Below are 21,640 nucleotides of genomic sequence, written 5' to 3' on the forward strand. Positions count from 1 at the left end.
TCATTGTAGTTATCATACATTTGTAAGAAAATATACTACCAGATTTTAATTTCTTCAGTATCTGATCTACTTTGTTGAAATGGCATAGTGTAAGAGCCATCCTTAGTTTTCCTGTAAATTTTAATGGCAGATGTGACTTAAGTAATCTTAAAAATTAGTAGTAGGGGGGCGCCTGGGTGGCTCAGTGGGTTAAAGCCTCTGCCTTTGGCTCAGGTCATGATCCCAGGGTCCTGGGATCGAGCCCCGCATCGGGCTCTCTGCTCCGCGGGGAGCCTGCTTCCTCCTCTCTCTCTCTCTCTCTGCCTGCCTCTCTGCCTACTTGTGATCTCTGTCTGTCAAATAAATAAATAAAATCTTTAAAAAAAAAATTAGTAGTAGGACACTTCCTGTAATCACTTAAAAGCTATTGGGCATATAATAATGTGAACATCCTATGAATTTGAGGAAAGGAATACTAATGAGAAATCTGTGGGTTTTATTTTTCAGTAATCCTAGAACTTGTAATAAGAAACTTTATATTATCATTTAAAAGCTGTTGGATATATAGCAAAATGACCACTCTGTGCATTTGAGAAAAGAAACGATGAGATTTTTTTATTTTCTTAGTTTATTTTTAATGATGTCCATTAGGTTTTAAATAGTTTACCTAATTTGCCTTAATTATCTAACTCCCTAAATCATTTTATCTTTTTTGGGTAGATATTAAATCCCAGCATGTAGCCTCATAAACGTACAATTTCCAGAGCATTACCTAAAACAACAAATTTAAGAGAGATTCAATGAAAAAATGAAAAAAATCCAGAGTCCAACTTGGGGAGATAATTAGAATTCAAGTGCTAGCGTTAGATATACTGGTAACTCCCATTTAACTGAGATAATTAAAACCTTTGAGATTTTCATTCTATTTACAAAAGCATCTGGGACAACCATAAAGCTAACTTTGTATAGGAACAACTAGATACAATATAAGAAAACAAATTAGGTCAAAATGCTAAAAGAACATAGCAATTATTGATCAAATCATTAGCATCCTATCTGTTAAAAGAGTTTTTGAAGTGGTACTAAATAATTCTTTTTTGTTGTATTTCTTGTTGGTACAATGATACCTTTGTGCTGCCTGTATCAATCATTTTGCACAGTTTGCTTTATACTCATTGAAATCTTATTTTCATGTTAGGGTACACATCATTTCCAGTTTTTATTAAATTATATATATGATTCAATCTTTGGTTTGCTGTTTGCATATATTTAATATAGTGTGAACCCAAGTACAGTTGGGATGAGGGAAGATACATAAGGAACTCTCATATCATGAGGAGTTTTGTAGTTGTGAATCGTACTCTTAAAAGTTAGTTTTATCACAAGGTTAAATTCAGATGTTAGCAGGTGATTCAGGAGATTCACCCCAAAGCCTTTCAGTAATTTTTTTTAATGTCCTTGTCTCCTTGGAAAGACTGGTGGACACCATTCTTCTTCTTTTCATCAGCTTCTGTTGATGAGCAGTACAGAACCATCTAGTATCTATCTTCACCATAATGCTAGTGTCATCTGAGATGCTCCCTTGCTACAGACTTCTGCTGACCCCCTGGATAAGGTGCAAAATCCCCTGAATGGCATATCAGGCTGCAGAGTCCCACATCTCTCCCAACATCGGCTCTTACCACAGCATACCCTCCATGTCTTCTTAATTCTCTCTTTGAGTCCTATGGTTTAGCCCTCCATGGTTGCTCCCTCTTAGCACATATTAAGCTCTTCCTTCTCTCCCCCTTCTTTAAGGCATGGGCATTGTAGGTTTTTTTCATCCTCGCATACCCAGTTACTTTCCTGCAATTGGCTCCTGACACATGAGACACCCTGAGACAAAATGGGAAAACACAAGTGCTTGCTTTGTCCTCCAGTGCTAACTGAAAACGTAAGTGGAGAACTATAGTACAGGTATATAAATGATAAGAAGGAGAATGAAAACTGTCCTCTTAAAATACACTTTAATTTTTCCTCAGATTGAGTAAGTGAATCTGGTATTTATGAAAATGAAGAACACTCAGAGGCCCTGGATACCAGAAAAGTGGAGAATTTGTGCTATACATTTTTCATGTTCTACCTCAGGAATGAACCATATGTTCACCATGTTGCTTATTACGGACTTTTAACAGCTACAGGGTTCCAGATTCTAGTCTTCCCTTTCTTTTGAATATTCAGTAATGTTTGCTACTCAAAAAAAATGCCTACGATCTACGATCTACGATCACTCTTTCAAAAAGGCTGCGTGTTATCTTTTCTTTCCCTTTCCTGGAAAGTGACTGCATAGCACAGGAGAACCGTTTCATTCTGGGTGGTGCAAGTGCAGGAGTTAGTTTCTTAAACCGAATCAGCAATCTCTTCATGAGAGCTCATTCTCTTTAGTATGGAAGGAATTTCCTCATATGTACAGTGGAGGAAGCTAGAATATATGATCTGCATTGGCCAATTCTGACTCAAATATTCCACAGTTTTATGACAAAAAATAAATACTTCAACTGGGGATTCTGACCACTCTCACCAAAGAGGATTGGCTTGCAAGGGTTCTCCATGCACCCTTTATTTCACTTGTATTAGCACTTCTTCCCAATTTTCCCTGCAGAGAAGGAAATGATGTGAATTTCATGTATCTTTCACCACTTTTATTACGTGTTTCCTATTTCTGATGAAATATTTGAAGTGAGGAGGGGAAGAAAAAATGAAGTACCATAGGGGCATTTATTTCTGGATTCCTTTTTTCATATTTTTATGCCCTTAATTAGAATGGATCAGTAAAACTAAGGCGTATCTATCGAAACTTGCATTTTACTGATAAAATAAGTGACATTTTGTGCCATGCCTCCACCTGGGATAACGATTCAGCAATGGTTACTGATGCCTTATTTGGATAGTTCAGACTTAAACAACAATCCTCAGCTCACTTACCAATCATTGAGTCAAACAGGAGCATATCATTTGGTCCCTTCATCCACTTATTTAGGAAATAAAAAATAAATTAGTTAACTTTAACAGCAGTTACAGTAGCTATTGTCGGGGAAAAAATAAGTATTTCTGAATGGAGTTACTTAGCCATGAACACAACCATAGTTTTAGTTCCCATTAATTCTCTATCCTATAAGCCATCTCAGTCCATATTGGCCCCATTCATTTTAGCTTATGTTTCACTGTTGTTTAGCATGTATCTTATTAATGCCACTTTAATTTATAGTTTCTGCTTACTCAGTGGAAATAAATACTCCCTTCATTTTTTATTTCTCCCCAACTAAGTATCTCTTTGGCTTTTTATATTCCCCTCTCCTCTTGGGGTGGCTTTGACTGCCCTTTGCAGATGATGTCTGTGTGTCCACGTCAGTGCTTCCTGTAAATGACCTCATTCGAGGGCAGCCTTCTGCTTTAATATCTAGCTCTTTAGAGGCTTCAGATCTTCTTCAACCATAAAGAATGTTTTTAAACAATCCAGAAAACAAAGCACAAGTCAAATACAGTTAACAATATTCCTCCATTGCTATTATTCATAACAAGACAATTAGGGAAAATTACAGAATCTGCCTCTGGAATGAATCCCAAATCATCAATAACCCTTTGGAAATTAGAAGACTGAAAAATCCTTGTGGCAAAAATGTGTTTGTTGGCATTTTTAAAAAGTCATTATGCATTCTGTGGGCCTCTTTCCTAATAATAGTTATAGTATCAACAATAAGATAAAGCAATAAAGTAAATATGTAATCTGGGAACTCTAAATTGTGTTTAGCATTCACAAACTATGCTTCCACAGTAAACAGCATCAAGACGCAGGAAATGAAGTAAAAGAAATCTTTGACAAGGAAAATTCAACTTCTAAGAATCCTGCCTCTCTCCCTCCCACCCCTCTCAGCCATTTAGCCGTCAACCATATTGCCTTAAGTAGCAGCACACAAAAAATATAGTATGTCAATTTTGCTCAAGTCCTACACAACAAATCCAGTGGATGTTTTTCTTGTTCAATTTAACTTGACTTTCAGCAGCAACTGATACCATTGACCAAACTCACTTTCCTGATTTTTTTTTCCCCTTAGCTTTCAAGAAGCCCTATCTTGGGCACCTGGGTGGCTCGGTGGGTTAAAGCCTCTGCCTTTGGCTCAGGTCATAGTCCCAGAGTCCTGGGATGGAGCCCCACATCGGGCTTTCTGCTCAGCGGGAAGCCTGCTTCCTCCTCTCTCTCTCTCTCTCTCTCTCTCTCTCTGCCTGCCTCTCCATGTACTTGAGATCTGTCTGTCAAATAAATAAATAAAATCTTAAAAAAAAAAAAAGCCCTATCTTTCTGGTTTTCCTTCTCCTGCCTTCACCTTTTCTTCTCAATATCCTTTGTAATCTCTTCTTTCCATGATCTAGAAAATAAAGTTACAATTTCAATATTTAATTCTTAGACTCTCTTCCTTTCCTGATAAATATTCACTTGCCCAGGTTAGCTCATCCACTTACAAAATACAATCCAAATGTGGTTTTCCCAGTCTTTCTGACTCGGGATAGGCATCATTGTCCAGTTTAAACATCAAAAACATAAGAGTCTCCTTAATACCCTCTACTGTCTCACCTGACAAATTCAATCCATATCAGTTTTACTCCGTGAATATTGCTCACTTCTCTCCACATCCCTCCAGTTCTAGCACCTCGTCCTCTGCTTTTCCTCTGCCTGAACCCCAGTGGGCTCCTCACTGGTCCTCCGCCATGTGTTCTTGCACCTGACCTACTCATCTCAAAGTCCATAGTCAGAGGGAGTCTTTTAAAAAGAAAGATCTCAGCCGGCAATGCTCCTGCTCAAACCCTTTTGTGCATTCCAAAGGTTATGTGGATTTAAAAAAAGAAAATCTTTAACATGAACAATATGGCCCTGTAGACGCTGCCTCCTCTCTTTCTCTCCAGCTTAATCTCACTCTCATTCCTCTTTCTCTGCACTCTAGACACACTAGTCAGCTTCCAGTTCCTGGACTTTTAGTTCCTAATTTCCTACTACTGGACCTTTATATATGCTCTTCTTTCTAACTGAAACATTTTCCCAATCTCCTTTCCCCTCACTGACTTCCGCTAGTTAATTCTAATTCATCTTCCAAATTTTAATTCCAGCTTCTCTTCTTCAGTGAAGCCTCCCTTGAACTTGTACATCTCCCTATGTATCTCTTTGTAGCGCTGATCACATTCCAATTTGATATCTCTGTGTATAATATCTGTCAAATTAATATCTGCCTCTCATTAAACTCCAAGGTCATTTTGGGCAGAGATCCTATCTATTTGGTTCCCTGTTTCATCTCCAGAGCCAAGTACACTGCCAGAAATGTGGTTACTGAATGCCTGTTCCATTGGGCAAAAGAATGAGAGGTGTTTTATACATTAAGTTACCCTCCCAAACTGAAGTGACCCAGCTATCAGAGCCCCTTATTCCAACAGCCACCAGCTTCCCCATCGTACAAGCACAGCCTTTTTTCAGAGCTCAGGTTATTGGACTGTTGGCTGAAGGAGTGCTGTTTCTGACTGAAATAGAAAAAGCAGGACAAAGAAGGGAAAGACAAAGGAAAAACCAAATGAATATAAAATAATGAGACTAATTCTAACAGTCTACCTTGGGAACTAGTACCTTAAACAACTCAAAAAATAATTTCAAAAAATTAGGAAATCATGGCATTATTTAGAGAAGTCTTTTTTGAAAGACATTTCTCTGGATATTATAGGGCAATTTTTGTTTTAAAATTTGTGTTATTACCTATTTAACAGTAAGTTGTTACAAATTAATTGCTAAAGGGAGGTAAGGGTGAGAAGATTCATGGTTCCTAGGACTGTTCTTTCTAATGCCTGCATTAGGAGAACTTTGGTCTTTTGTTTGTTTCATCATTAATGTCATTAAATATGTCTATTTTTGAGTCTGTTCAGGTTTGGTCAAATTAAAGCTTTGAGACTTTTTGACATTATGTAAATGAGGGGTCATATTGAAAAATTCAGCATAATCAAGCTTCAGTCAATTTCTGGTAAGGTTTTTTTTAACTTTATTAGATTGCCTTTACCTAAATTATAACGTTTATGCATGACTGATGGAGATGGCAGAAGCTCCTATTTGTCCCCCCAGAATTTCTTTTTCCTTTCTTATATGATAATATAACTTTATCTGGGCACATGTTTGCCCAGGTAAATATTGCACTTCCTGATTCCCTTGAAGCTGGGTAGAGCCATCTAACTACCTAACCAGTGGCTGGGAGCATGTCCGTAGATATGTGCACATCTCTGATCATGTCCTTTGAAGAAGGGTGGAGTCTCTCCTTCACTGACTTTTGTCTCTAACTGGTTACAGCAACAACATGGGAGTGATGGATGAATTAGCTAGGAGCATGAAGAGGAAGTATAGCACTGAACCCAATAGAGCCCGGATGCCTTAATCAGCCCTAAATTAGTTTGCCTAATTCCAGGCTTTCGTGTTAAAGAGAAATAGGCTTCCATCTTGTTTAAGCCACTGGCATTTTGGGTCTCAGTACCACAGTAGCCAAACCTACCTTCTAATTGATTTATAAGACATGGGCCATTGAATTTAAAAATTTAGAAAGAAAAAAACAACTATTTTCTTCAGTTGCTACAAAAACAAGTTTGGGGAGCAGTCTCCTCATTAGAGACTGGTGTGCTATTCTAAATCACAGTGATTGCATTTCATGAGTAGGTATGAGAGCTCACATTATATTATTTAGAGAAAAGGGAATTAATATGTACTGGAGATTTTACACATTTTAAACTCTTAAATAGTTTTGTCAGTTAAGTATCATTAAGGTCCATAGCTAATGAGTCCTAGAGCAGGAATTTCAACACAGGTTTCTCAGATCTGAGACATTTTTTCTTATTATAATACCATTTTTGTGCTATGTAAAGAGATGCCACAACTCTGAATACTGAACCAATAATAAATAGAACATATTTGAAGAGCATCTTAAACTGCATTGTTTTATATTTTCATATTTACTTTTGCATTTGTGGTCAGACATAGGTTGAAATTCTAAGAACTGACTCACTTAAAACTTAGAAAAATTAATATGACAAAGAAAAATATCTCCTTTATCTTATTCTGTCACTTATTTAGGTTACTGCATTAACTGTTTGGAGTTAAATACTCATAATGTTTTTTTTAAAAAAAAAAAGTCTTTGCATAACCCTGGCAAGTATTTGCTTTGCTCCTTTACCCATCATTTTCTTTACAAGCTACAGTAGGAAATTTTGTTTAAGATATGTTATGTAAGCTGGAGGAGTCAAGATGGCGGAGAAGTAGCAGGCTGAGACTACTTCGGGTAGCGGGAGATAAGCTAAATAGCTCATCTAAAGATTGCAAACACCTACAAATCCAAAGGGAGATCGAAGAGAAGAAGAACAGCAACTCTAGAAACAGAAAATCAACCACTTTCTGAAAGGTAGGACTGGCGGAGAAGTGAATCCAAAGCGACGGGAAGATAGACTGCGGGGGGAGGGGCCGGCTCCCGGCAAGCGGCGGAGCAACGGAGCACAAAATCGGGACTTTTAAAAGTCTGTTCCGCTGAGGGACATCGCTCCAGAGGCTTAACCGGGGTGAAGCCCACGCAGGGTCAGCGTGGCCTCAGGTCCTGCAGGGTCACAGAAGGATTGGGGGTGTCTGAGTGTCACAGAGCTTACAGGTATTAGAACAGGGAAGCCGGCTACAGAGACAGAGCCGAGGAGTGACTCTCAGCTTGGGGTTACCTTGAACCGGTCGCAGGCTCGGTCAGCTCGGAGCGCGGTCGGAGGCCAGGGTGACGGGAGTAATTGGGCGCTGTTCTCTGAGGGCGCACTGAGGAGTGGGGCCCCGGGCTCTCGGCTCCTCCGGGCCAGAGACCGGGAAGCCGCCATCTTCATTCCCGCCCTCCGGAACTCTATGGAAAGCGCTCAGGGAACAAAAGCTCCCGAAAGCATACCCGAGCGGATTACTCAGACCCGCCCTGAGTAAGGGCGGTGCAACTCCTCCTGGGGCAAAGACGCTTGAGAATCACTACAACAGGCCCCTCCCCCAGAAGATCAACAAGAAACCCAGCCAGGACCAAGTTCACCTACCAAGGAGTACAGTTTCAATACCAAGGGGAGCATCGGAATTCCAGAGGAGAAAGCAAAGCACGGAACTCATGGCTTTCTCCCCATGATTCTTTAGCCTTGCAGTTAATTTAATTTTTTTTCTTTTCTTTTTCAATTTTTTTACTTCTTCTGCTAAATTTTTTTAACTTTTACCCTTTCTTTTTTAATGTTTTTTAACTACTTTATCTAATATATATATATTTTTTTTCCTTTTTATATTTTTTCTTTATTGGTTTTCTTTTTTTAATTGTTTCTTTTTTTTCTTTTCTTTTCTTTTCTTTCTGAACCTCTTTTTATCCCCTTTCTCCCTCCTCACGATTTGGGATCTCTTCTGATTTGGCTAAAGCATATTTTCCTGGGGTTGTTGCCACCCTTTTAGTATTTTACTTGCTCCTTCATAAACTCTTATCTGGACAAAATGACAAGGCGGAAAAATTCACCACAAAAAAAAGAACAAGAGGCAGTACCAAAGGCTAGGGACCTAATCAATGCAGACATTGGTAATATGTCAGATCTAGAGTTCAGAATGACGATTCTCAAGGATCTAGCCAGGCTCGAAAAAGGCATGGAAGATATTAGAGAAACCCTCTCGGGAGATATAAAAGCCCTTTCTGGAGAAATAAAAGAACTAAAATCGAACCAAGTTGAAATCAAAAAAGCTATTAATGAGGTGCAATCAAAAATGGAGGTTCTCACTGCTAGGATAAATGAGGCAGAAGAAAGAATTAGCGATATAGAAGACCAAATGACAGAGAATAAAGAAGCTGAGCAAAAGAGGGACAAACAGCTACTGGACCACGAGGGGAGAATTCGAGAGATAAGTGACACCATAAGACGAAACAACATTAGAATAATTGGGATTCCAGAAGAAGAGGAAACAGAGAGGGGAGCAGAAGGTATATTGGAGAGAATTATTGGAGAGAATTTCCCCAATATGGCAAAGGGAACAAGCATCAAAATCCAGGAGGTTCAGAGAAGCCCCCTCAAGATAAATAAGAATAGGTCCACACCCCGTCACCTAATAGTAAAATTTACAAGTCTTAGTGACAAAGAAAAGATCCTGAAAGCAGCCTGGGAAAAGAAGTCTGTAACATACAATGGTAAAAATATTAGATTGGCAGCAGACTTATCCACAGAGACCTGGCAGGCCAGAAAGAGCTGGCATGATATATTCAGAGTACTAAACGAGAAAAACATGCAGCCAAGAATACTATATCCAGCTAGGCTATCATTGAAAATAGAAGGAGAGATTAAAAGCTTCCAGGACAAACAAAAACTGAAAGAATTTGCAAATACCAAACCAGCTCTACAGGAAATATTGAAAGGGGTCCTCTAAGCAAAGAGAGACCCTAAAAGAAGTAGATCAGAAAGAAACAGAGACAATATACAATAACAGTCACCTTACAGGCAATACAGTGGCACTAAATTCATATCTCTCAATACTTACCCTGAATGTGAATGGGCTAAATGCCCCAATCAAAAGACACAGGGTATCAGAATGGATAAAAAAACAAAACCCATCTATATGTTGCCTACAAGAAACTCATCTTAAACCCGAAGACACCTCCAGGTTTAAAGTGAGGGGGTGGAAAACAATTTACCATGCTAATGGACATCAGAAGAAAGCAGGAGTGGCAATCCTTATATCAGATCAATTAGATTTTAAACCAAAGACTATAATAAGAGATGAGGAAGGACACTATATCATACTCAAAGGAACTGTCCAACAAGAAGATCTAACAATTTTAAATATCTATGCCCCTAACGTGGGAGCAGCCAACTATATAAACCAATTAATAACAAAATCAAATAAACACATCGACAATAATACAATAATAGTAGGGGACTTTAACACTCCCCTCACTGAAATGGACAGATCATCCAAGCAAAAGATCAACAAGGAAATCAAGGCCTTAAATGACACACTGGACCAGATGGACATCACAGATATATTCAGAACATTTCATCCCAAAGCAACAGAATACACATTCTTCTCTAGTGCACATGGAACATTCTCCAGAATAGATCACATTCTCAGTCCTAAATCAGGTCTCAACCATTATCAAAAGATTGGGATCATTCCCTGCATATTTTCAGACCACAATGCTCTGAAGCGAGAACTCAATCACAAGAGGAAATTGGGAAAGAACCCAAATACATGGAGACTAAACAGCATCCTTCTAAAGAATGAATGGGTCAACCAGGAAATTAAAGAAGAATTGAAAAAATTCATGGAAACAAATGATAATGAAAACACAACGGTTCAAAATCTGTGGGACACAACAAAGGCAGTCCTGAGAGGAAAATATATAGCGGTACAAGCATTTCTCAAGAAACAAGAAAGGTCTCAGGTACACAACCTAACCCTACACCTAAAGGAGCTGGAGAAAGAACAAGAAAAAAACCCTAAACCCAGCAGGAGAAGAGAAATCATAAAGATCAGAGCAGAAATCAATGAAATAGAAACAAACAAAAAAAAAATAGAGCAAATCAACGAAACTAGGAGCTGGTTCTTTGAAAGAATTAATAAGATCGATAAACCCCTGGCCAGACTTATCAAAAAGAAAAGAGAGAGGACCCAAATAAATAAAATCATGAATGAAAGAGGAGAGATCACAACGAACTCCAAAGAAATACAGACAATTATAAGAACATACTATGAGCAACTCTACGCCAACAAATTTGACAATCTGGAAGAAATGGATGCATTCCTAGAGACATATAAACTACCACAACTGAACCAGGAAGAAATAGAAAGCCTCAACAGGCCCATAACCAGTAAGGAGATTGAAACAGTCATCAAAAATCTCCAAACAAACAAAAGCCCAGGGCCCGATGGCTTCCCAGGGGAATTCTACCAAACATTTAAAGAAGAACTAATTCCTATTCTCCTTAAACTGTTCCAAAAAATAGAAATGGAAGGAAAACTTCCACACTCATTTTATGAGGCCAGCATCACCTTGATCCCAAAACCAGACAAGGATCCCACCAAAAAAGAGAACAGACCAATATCCTTGATGAACACAGATGTGAAAATTCTCGCCAAAATACTAGCCAATAGGATACAACAGTACGTTAAAAGGATTATTCACCACGATCAAGTGGGATTTATTCCAGGGCTGCAAGGTTGGTTCAACATCCGCAAATCAATCAATGTGATACAACACATTAATAAAAGAAAGAACAAGAACCATATGATACTCTCCATAGATGCTGAAAAAGCATTTGACAAAGTACAGCATCCCTTCCTGATCAAAACTCTTCAAAGTGTAGGGCTAGAGAGCACATACCTCAATATTATCAAAGCCATCTATGAAAAACCCACGGCAAATATCATTCTCAATGGAGAAAAACTGAAAGCTTTTCCGCTAAGGTCAGGAACACGGCAGGGATGTCCGTTATCACCATTGCTATTCAACATAGTACTAGAAGTCCTAGCCTCAGCAATCAGACAACAAAAGGAAATTAAAGGCATCCAAATCGGCAAAGAAGAAGTCAAACTATCACTTTTTGCAGATGATATGATACTATATGTGAAAACCCAAAAGACTCCACTCCCAAACTGCTAGAACTACTACAGGAATTCAGTAAAGTGTCAGGATATAAAATCAATGCACAGAAATCAGTTGCATTTCTCTACACGAACAACAAGACAGAAGAAAGAGAAATTAAGGAGTCAATCCCTTTTACAATTGCACCCAAAACTATAAGATACCTAGGAATAAACCTAACCAAAGAGACTAAGAATCTATACTCAGAAAACTATAAAGTACTCATGAAAGAAATTGAGGAAGACACAAAGAAATGGAAAAATGTTCCATGCTCCTGGATTGGAAGAATAAATATTGTGAAAATGTCTATGCTACCTAAAGCAATCTACACATTTAATGCAATTCCTATCAAAGTACCATCCATTTTTTTTCAAAGAAATGAACAAATAATCCTAAAATTTATATGGAACCAGAAAAGACCTCGAATAGCCAAAGGAATATTGAAAAAGAAAGCCAAAGTTGGTGGCATCACAATTCCGGACTTCAAGCTCTATTACAAAGCTGTCATCATCAAGACAGCATGGTACTGGCACAAAAACAGACACATAGATCAATGGAACAGAATAGAGAGCCCAGAAATAGACCCTCAACTCTATGGTCAACTCATCTTTGACAAAGCAGGAAAGAATGTCCAATGGAAAAAAGACAGCCTCTTCAATAAATGGTGTTGGGAAATTTGGACAGCCACATGCAGAAAAATGAAATTGGATCATTTCCTTACACCACACACGAAAATAGACTCAAAATGGATGAATGATCTCAATGTGAGAAAGGAATCCATCAAAATCCTTGAGGAGAACACAGGCAGCAACCTCTTCGACCTCAGCCGCAGCAACATCTTCCTAGGAACTTCGCCAAAGGCAAGGGAAGCAAGGGCAAAAATGAACTTTTGGGATTTTATCAAGATCAAAAGCTTTTGCACAGCAAAGGAAACAGTTAATAAAACCAAAAGACAACTGACAGAATGGGAGAAGATATTTGCAAATGACATATCAGATAAAGGGCTAGTGTCCAAAATCTATAAAGAACTTAGCAAACTCAACACCAGAAGACAAATAATCCAATCAAGAAATGGGCAGAGGACATGAACAGACATTTCTGCAAAGACGACATCCAGATGGCCAACAGACACATGAAAAAGTGCTCCACATCACTCGGCATCAGGGAAATACAAATCAAAACCACAATGAGGTATCACCTCACACCAGTCAGAATGGCTAAAATTAACAAGTCAGGAAATGACAGATGCTGGCGAGGATGCGGAGAAAGGGGAAGCCTCCTACACTGATGGTGGGAATGCAAGCTGGTGCAACCACTCTGGAAAACAGCATGGAGGTTCCTCAAAATGTTGAAAATAGAACTACCCTATGACCCAGCAATTGCACTGCTGGGTATTTACCCTAAAGATACAAACGTAGTGATCCAAAGGGGCACGTGCACCCGAATGTTTATAGCAGCAATGTCTACAATAGCCAAACTATGGAAAGAATCTAGATGTCCATCAACAGACAAATGGATAAAGAAGATGTGGTATATATACACAATGGAATACTATGCAGCCATCAAAAGAAATGAAATCTTGCCATTTGTGACAACGTGGATGGAACTAGAGGGTATCATGCTTAGCGAAATAAGTCAATCAGAGAAAGACAACTATCATATGATCTCCCTGATATGAGGGAGAGGAGATGCAACATGGGGGGTTAAGGGGGTAGGAGAAGAGTAAATGAAACAAGATGGAATTGGGAGGGAGATAAACCATAAGTGACTCTTAATCTCACAAAACAAACTGAGGGTTGATGGGGGGAGGGGGTTTTGGGAGAGGGGGGGTTGGGTTATGGATATTGGGGAGGGTATGTGCTATGGTGAGTGCTGTGAAGTATGTAAACCTGGCGATTCACAGACCTGTACCCCTGGGGATAAAAATATATGTTTATAAAAAATAAAATTAAAAAAAAAGATATGTAAGCTTTCAAATTCCCCTTTAAATGGCTATCTTGGCTCACTTTCACAGAACACACCGTGAACAATGGAACAAACGAAATGACCTTTCTTTCACTAGTTAAACAAGCATAACAATTTGTTATAATAAAAATAACATGTTTTGAGCTCAACCGTTGACTTTCCTTTTAGATATCTGAAGGTAAAGAGTAAAATGGAACCATTTAATGGGCTTTGTCTCCGATAACATTTTACAACCCTCCTATGGTTATTTCACTCAAGTTGTTTCTCTTGCTAATCAAGGTACTTTAAAACTATTACTGTCTTTCTCTACCAGATCTGTAACATTACTTTAATATTCTGTGGCCAGACTGATAGGGTTCATCACCCACCATTAATGCTGAAAACACTACTTCTTTGCCTTCTTCTGCTGTGAAACCTGGACAAGCCAAATTCTCACATTTTTAACCACCCAGTCAGCTAGAGTTTTCATGTTAAGAGTTAGACAAACAAACACAAGGGGACCAACATCTTTGGAGCTTTTGTTTTTCTGGTTAAAAAAAGAATAGATGTGGTTGACAGTAGCCTACTTTACCATCCCCCTCCCATGTTTGCTGTCTTTCCTTCCCCTTTCTGGCTGCATCTGAAGTGTCCATCATGAAACTATGGGACCATAATTTATTCTTTACTCAAAAACTGTATCAGATTTTATTCTTTTCTCTGTGGCTAGAATGTAGTATTATATACAGTGTGTTTAGAATGTAAAAGCATAAGTTAAAATCCTTGATGTTGCACTTACTAGCTCTACAGTTTGGGGTGTTACTAAGTTTTTTATAACATAGTATCACATCTATTTTTAAAAAAGGCATTTAAAAAAAATCTACCATGAAGGCATGTTATAAAAATTAGAGACAAATTATGTAAACTTAGCATATTCTAGGTATCCAGCATTTAGTTATTAGTACCTCAACTCCTGAGTCTGTTTCACTGTATGGACTTATGTTACACCTGAAACATAGAGGCTTTCGTACCAGTCCAGACATCTGAAGTGTCTCCTCATTGCTTCTGTTAGATGATACTGTTCTAAAATCCTATTAAGGTTAGTCTCTCAGTGCAGTCATGCCCAAGCAGTATTGATGCCCCTTACTCAAGAAAGGGGGACATCAGGCTTTTTAAGGGGGTGCTGCTATGTAAATAGACTCTTCTCAAGGAATTCAGCTTTGTGTAATGAATATTTCCTGATTTGTTTATTTTTCCGGTTCATTTTGTTCCTTTTTTTTTTTTTGTATTTACTTAAACTTTTAATTATTAGAAATTATAGATGTGTATGTATTTGTAAGAAATAATAGAGATTATGTGTTTGGTTTTTTGTTTGTGTTTGGTTTGTGTTTTTCAAGGAATTGGTCCATTTCATGTAACTTGTCAAAATTATGTGTGTGGACTTGTTTCTTGTACTTCCTTATTATCCTTTTGATGTCTGCAGGTTCTATAGTGATATCCCATGTTTCATTCATGACGTTTGTCATTTGTATCTTTTCCTTTTTTTTGTCAATCTTTCTAGAGGCTTGTCAGATTTTACTAATGTTTTTAAGAGAATTATCTGTTACATTGACTTTTTTTCTATTTTATGTCTTCTATTTATTGATTTCTGCGTTATATTTATAATTTTTTTCCTTCTACTTGCTTTGAGTTTTTTTTTTTTTTTTTTTTTTTAGTTTTTTGAAGTGGGAACCCATCGTATTTACCTATATTTTTTACTTACTATGTTCTTTCTTCCTTCTTCCTGTTACAAGATTTTTTCTTCTATCATATTCTTACTGTTTAAAGAACTTCCTTTATCCATTATTGTAGGGTACATCTGCTGGCAATAGATTTCCTCTTTTCCTTCGTTTGAGAGTGTCATGATTTCTATGTCATTTCTAAAGGATGCTTGTGCTGGGCATAAGATTCTTGGTTAATAATTCTCTTCTTTTAATTTTTGACAAATAGTGTGCCACTTCTTTCTACTACTACTACTACTGTGTTTCTAATTGTTTTTACCCTATAGAGTAAGGTTTTGTTTCTCATTCAAATTTTTTTTCTTTGTCTTTAATATTCAGCAGTATAACTATAATGTTTCTTGAAATGACATTCTTTGGCTTTATGTTGTTTATGGTTTGTTCAGTTTCTTGAATCCGTAGGCTTATCTCTTGCTAAATCCAGGAAGTTATCAGCCATTATTTCTTTGTGTACTTTTTCATCCCTATCCTCTTTCTCCTCTTCTCCTGGGATTCTGATCACATGAACCTTAAATCTTTTGTTATAATCTCACAGATCCCTGACACTGTTATTTTTTTGTCTGTCAGTCTTCTTTGTCTCTGTTGTTGAGGTTGAGTATCTTTCATTGTTCTATCTCCAAGTTCACTGATTCTTTCCTTTGCCCCTTGCATTATGCTGTTGAGCCCACCCACAGCATTTTGATTATTGTGTTTTTCAGTTCTAAAAATCACAATTGATTCTTTCCTATACCTTCTATTTCTTTGCTGAAACTTTGTATTTCCTTGCTGAGGCTTTTAAAAAAAATTATTTCAAGAATTATTGTATTATCTTGTTGAAGCTTTTTATCATGACTGTTTTAATATCTTTTCCAGATGATTCTAAAATCTTTGTCCTCTTTGTATTGACATTTATTGATTGTCTTTTTTTATTCAGTTAGAGATCTTCCTGGTTCTTGGTATAAAAATTAATTTTCTATTAAAATGTGGACACTTTAGTTGTATTTAAGTAGAAGAAAAGGAAATAGTACTGTTCCATCTTCTCAGAAGTGACATTCCATGATTCTAAATATCTTTTAAAACAGATACTTTATATATTTTTCTCTTTTAAAAAATACTTATTATAATAAAGTTGTTTATCAGGAATAACTATATGTATCTATATAGATATATATATACATATCATGCTTCAGATTCATATAGAGTCATGATTTATAAATATGTATGTGAATTTTTTTTTAAGTACATTAATCAATCCCACATTTCCTTGCATGACACTGAAAGAATTCTGGAAAAAGTCATATATTTATTTCATATGTACAAAGTTGTTATCCTTTTTTTATTTTTATTTATTTATTTTTTTTTAAAGATTTTATTTATTTATTTGACAGAGTTCACAAGTAGACAGAGAGGCAGGCAGAGAGAGAGAGAGAGAGGGAAGCAGGCTCCCCGCTAAGCAGAGAGCCCGATGCGGCACTTGATCCCAGGAACCTGAGATCATGACCTGAGCCGAAGGCAGCGGCTTAACCCACTGAGCCACCCAGGCGCCCCATCCTTTTTTTAAATATAAGATTGTCTATCTCATTGCTTAGTTTTTTCTGAATTCTTTTTCTAATATTCTTGATAGGTATAGATCTAAGCAAAAGTACATATGTATATATGTTTATATTATTCATATATAAGTAATCTTTCTTATAACCAAATACTAGTGTAAACATAATTTTATCATTACATTCTAATTTTCACATCAAGTTGTTCCTTATTAACTAAAATCTTAGAGTGGTTAAAGGTGTTGCTGAATAAATGTTAAACTACTCTATTTTAACCTCTATTTGAACAATCATTATATCAACCTCATTAAGTATGTTTTAGGTTGCACAATTTATTTTAAGGAGAGGAAATTTTTTTTTTACAAGCAAAATTCATATCAGCTTTATTCATAACAGACAAAAATGAAAAAAACCCAAATGTTCTCTAACTGGTGAACAGATTAGCAAAATGCAGAGCTAAAGAAGTACCGCTCGACAACAGAAATGAGCATTCTTTTTTTTTCTTTTATTTTACTTTATTTCTTTTCAGTGTTTCAGAATTCATTGTTTATGCATCACACCCAGTGCTCCATGCAATATGTGCCCTCCACAATACACACCACCAGGCTCACCCAACCTCCCACCCTTCTCCCCTCCAAAACCCTGTTTGTTTCTCAGAGTCCACAGTCTTTCGTGGTTTGTCTCCCCATTTTCAAACTTCAATGTCAGTGTTTAGAAAGGTTGCCTATTTGTGTCCTTGAAATTTAGAAATAAGCATAACTGCTCATATCAGATTTTTCTAGTTAGGATATCTTCTAGGGAGAAATCCTTTAGGGATCATTTTTAATAGCCATTTCTGTGATTTTTCACATGTTTGTTTGTGTCCTATACCATTTTTTTTGTAGGCATAATACTAGTAACAGAATTGTGAAATGGAAAATAGATGTGATTCAACTAGTTATGATAGGCTGGAATATTAAAAGTTTCCTATATCTTTCCTAATTAAATAATTGTCTACATGGTGAAGGTTTTTTCCTTCTTCTGATTTTAAAAACACTGCCACTGTATTTTTAAAAATTCAGTGGCATAAGCAGTAGCATCTCTCACATTAAAGTGTCACAGTGCCTTAGGGGAAGAAATGGTGCTTCCCAAATTCCTACTGGGAACTCTTGCCCTTTTGAATTCTCATCTGTGTCTCAGAATCTCAGAACTGGAAGGAATCTCAGAGTTGATCTTACACCTAACTTATATGTGAGTGTGGTGACTTAATGACACACCAGTCTGTCCATATTAAATCCTGCACATTTTATGGAATAAAGACCATGTTTATCTCCTCACATAGGAATGTCACTAACTAGATAATAGTCTATGCAGAACTCTTGTGGCCAATGGCACAATTTTTAAAGAAAATTTATAAACTAATGTTATGGTTTTAATATTTTCATGGTCCCTTTCATTAGTTCGTATAGCTAAGACATTCTTTTTGAGGTTTAGTATACAGAAAGTGTAACTATATTGCCAGTAATGTAAATAAGTTTAATTCAATCCACATAATAAACATTTCCATGTTAATTTTTATAGGCCTTAAACAACTCCTTGTTGCTCACAGAATGAATTATAAACTTTTTATTTCATATACAAAACACTTTTTGAAATGCCCACTTCCTTCTCTCTCATTCTTCTGCAGTTGTACGGAAATTTCTAAAACCCTTAACTGGATCATGCTTTATGATACCTCCATGACAATATGCAATTTGTTCCTTTAGTCCAGAATGCTCCTTATATGCGTGGCAATCTCAGTTTAGCTCATCTTGCCTACAAAGCCGTTTCTAACCTTTTCATCCCATGTGGAATTGAGCCACCTCCCTTTTGCCTGCACTGTACTTAACCCATGAAGATTTTCTATCATTGTACATTGAACTCAATTCATTGCCCATATGTAATTAGATGACCATGAATTTCTTGAAGGCAGGGCTTATTGTTGAATCTCTCCTCCTTTAAAAAAAAAAAATGCTCCAGAACTAATGGTCTCACATAGTCCATAACCATAGCATTAAGAAGATTAATGTTGGTTTTGCTTAGCATTCGATAGCTATAAGTTGAGAAGACTTTCATCCAGTCTCTCTACTTTTAAGGAGGACTTTTAAAAATCCAGAGAAGCCCAGACCACTTTGTTATTGAAGGCATGCAGATTTATTAAAAGAAATAGAGTAAGAAAATGTCTTTTTTTTTTCAATCCAGTCATTTAATTTCTGTGACTAGGTATTGGTAATAAGTCTAATTTTATTTGGAAATCATACAAAAACCTTAATTAGGAACTATTGTTCCACAAACCTCTCTCTACTCGATGGCTTTGCTGATTGGCCCACCTCCTCATATATAGTTATCCAGGTCTCAAGCCAAACTAGTCATAGCCATAGCTCACAAAAAACAATTTTAAAGGAATGGTGGGTCTGTAATAGGCTTGTCACGGGTAGTATGATTCTACATGGCTCATCTCCCAAGTGCTCAGTTTAGGGAAATAGAGTCAACATATAACTTATTCTATAGCTGGGGGCAGGGGGAGACCAAGATTAACATTTCCCCTCACTTTAACACAGAAGTGAAATAATCTATTTAAAACTATACCATTTCTGATCTTTAGGTTGAAGAACCAGACTCATCATTTTATCACTTCATTTATTAAAATGTAACACGTATTTTAACAGAATTTATTTTTGAAACAAATTCCAGAGTTATCATTGATCTTCTGTAAAGCTTTATTAAAATTAATAAGTATTTAAATAAAATTATTCATCCAGGCACAAAGGTTTTTATTTATTGCATCTATTTTTCCATTGTTTTAACAACTGATTTTTAGAGGCACCTGGGTGGCTCAGTTGGTTAGGTGTCCACCTTCAGCTCAGGTCATGATGCTGAGTCTACCCTTCCCCCTGCTCAATGCGGAGTCTGCTTCTTCCTCTATCTCCACTCCTCCCTCAGCTTGTGCTCTCTCTCTCTCACTCACTCTCTCAAATGAATAAATAAAATCTTAAAAAAAAAAAGTAACCAAGTTTTAGTCAAGCCCCTAATGTTTTGTACTTTTCAAAAGAGGGGTCAGTTTTATTAGATAGATTAACCAACATTTACCCCAGCTCATGATCTTTATTATGTTGCACTAAGATAAGTTTCTATGTAAATAACTGAACTAATAAAAATTTCTTTTTTGTTCGAAAACAGAAAGACATTGATGAACTTGATGATATTCTTACATCCATATTCAAACGTGAGATACCATATTATGAGTTTCGATCGTCCCAACCTGAAATCAACCCCCAAAAAGAACGTGAGTATTTTCCAACTGCATCAATTATTCACACACTATAACTAGTTAATAAATATTATAGCCAAGAATATAGCTGGTTGCACTGCTGATTAAATATTTTAGACAATTCCCATCCCCTGGCAAGAGAGCACATTTGTAACAAACTTCTAGAGGTCCATTTGGTAAATTGTTTTATCATGAGCCCCAAAAATGTGCCTAACTTTTAAAATCAGCAAACCTGATTCCTGTTGTTATTCTGAGGAAATTTTTAGACAATTGATAATGGAGATTGTTCATCACAGCTTTATTTATAATTACCGAAAGTAGAAATAACTTAATCGAGGTAATTGATTAAATAAATTTTGGGACATCCATTAATGCAGCATCATAAACAAATTTTATTATGAATTGATTTGCTGGCTGGAGTGATGCTTTGATATATACTTAATTGAATAAAAGCAGGGTACATTGGAGTAGATAGAGTGTGATCTTCTGCTTAAAACAGTACATAGGTTTAGTAGTATATATGTATCTGTATATATACATATTATATATATGATAGTATATATAGTTTATATATAAATAAATATAGTTTATATATAAATAAATATGGTTTATATGTGTGTGTGTGTGTGTGTGTGTGTGTATGGTTTGGACAGGCATGCACCTGTTAACAATAGTTATGCAATTGCAGGTATTACGTCTTTTTTCCATTTTACTTAATCTGTGTTTTCCACAATGACTGTGTTATTTGTGTCATAAAAAGAAATATATATACGTATCAAGAAAATTATAGAGGAACTACTACAAGAAAAATCATACTTCTAAATTTTATTATGAGCTCAGTGGTGTATTTTCAAAATCACCTGTTCCTATGTAGTTTGTTGACACACTGTTTATAATTTGCTTATATTCCCACTGTGTGCCAAACACTATGATAGAGATGTAATGGTGAGTAAGACAGGCATGAAGCTAAAGAATATGAGAGATTGACTATAGGTATACTGTAGGACTATTTAGCAGAGGCTTTTTCTGTAGGATTTCTATACTGTTTGAAGCGGTTTTATCCTCAGGCTGACAAGCCTCAGGGAAGCAGGAAGAAAAGAGTAGGAGTCTAAAGTCACAGCCAGTTGTGATTTACCTAGATGTGCAAGAACCTGTAAGATGTTTACGTTATGAGTTTACATTACATGGAAAGGTTAATAATGGGCTAGTTTTGAAAAAGGAATCCAGTGAGAGTGATAAAAGCATATTTCCCATATACATTTTAACAATATATATATAACTCACTAAGGTTAGAAATTAAGTTAGGGTAGAAAAGGAACATAATTTGATTTCTCACTTGAGACACTCATCATTTGACTGGGAAACAAGATAATATATGTCATAATAGAAAGAAACAATGCACTAAACTCTATGGAATTTATTATATCAACAATAGAATTTTAGAAAAAA

General features: G+C 36.5%; 1 protein-coding gene across 2 annotated transcripts in view; it reads left to right on the forward strand.

Moving 5' to 3' along the window:
• Positions 1-21,640, forward strand: part of BANK1 (B cell scaffold protein with ankyrin repeats 1) — a 324,478-nt gene that overhangs the window by 109,388 nt on the left and 193,450 nt on the right. For both annotated transcript variants that reach the window (XM_047718087.1, XM_047718088.1), the window contains exon 6: positions 20,101-20,206. In XM_047718087.1, the coding sequence (XP_047574043.1) occupies positions 20,101-20,206 (106 nt within the window). The remainder of the gene's footprint in view (positions 1-20,100; positions 20,207-21,640) is intronic.

Source organism: Lutra lutra, chromosome 2 (assembly GCF_902655055.1).
Source record: "Lutra lutra chromosome 2, mLutLut1.2, whole genome shotgun sequence".
NCBI lineage: Eukaryota > Metazoa > Chordata > Mammalia > Carnivora > Mustelidae > Lutra > Lutra lutra.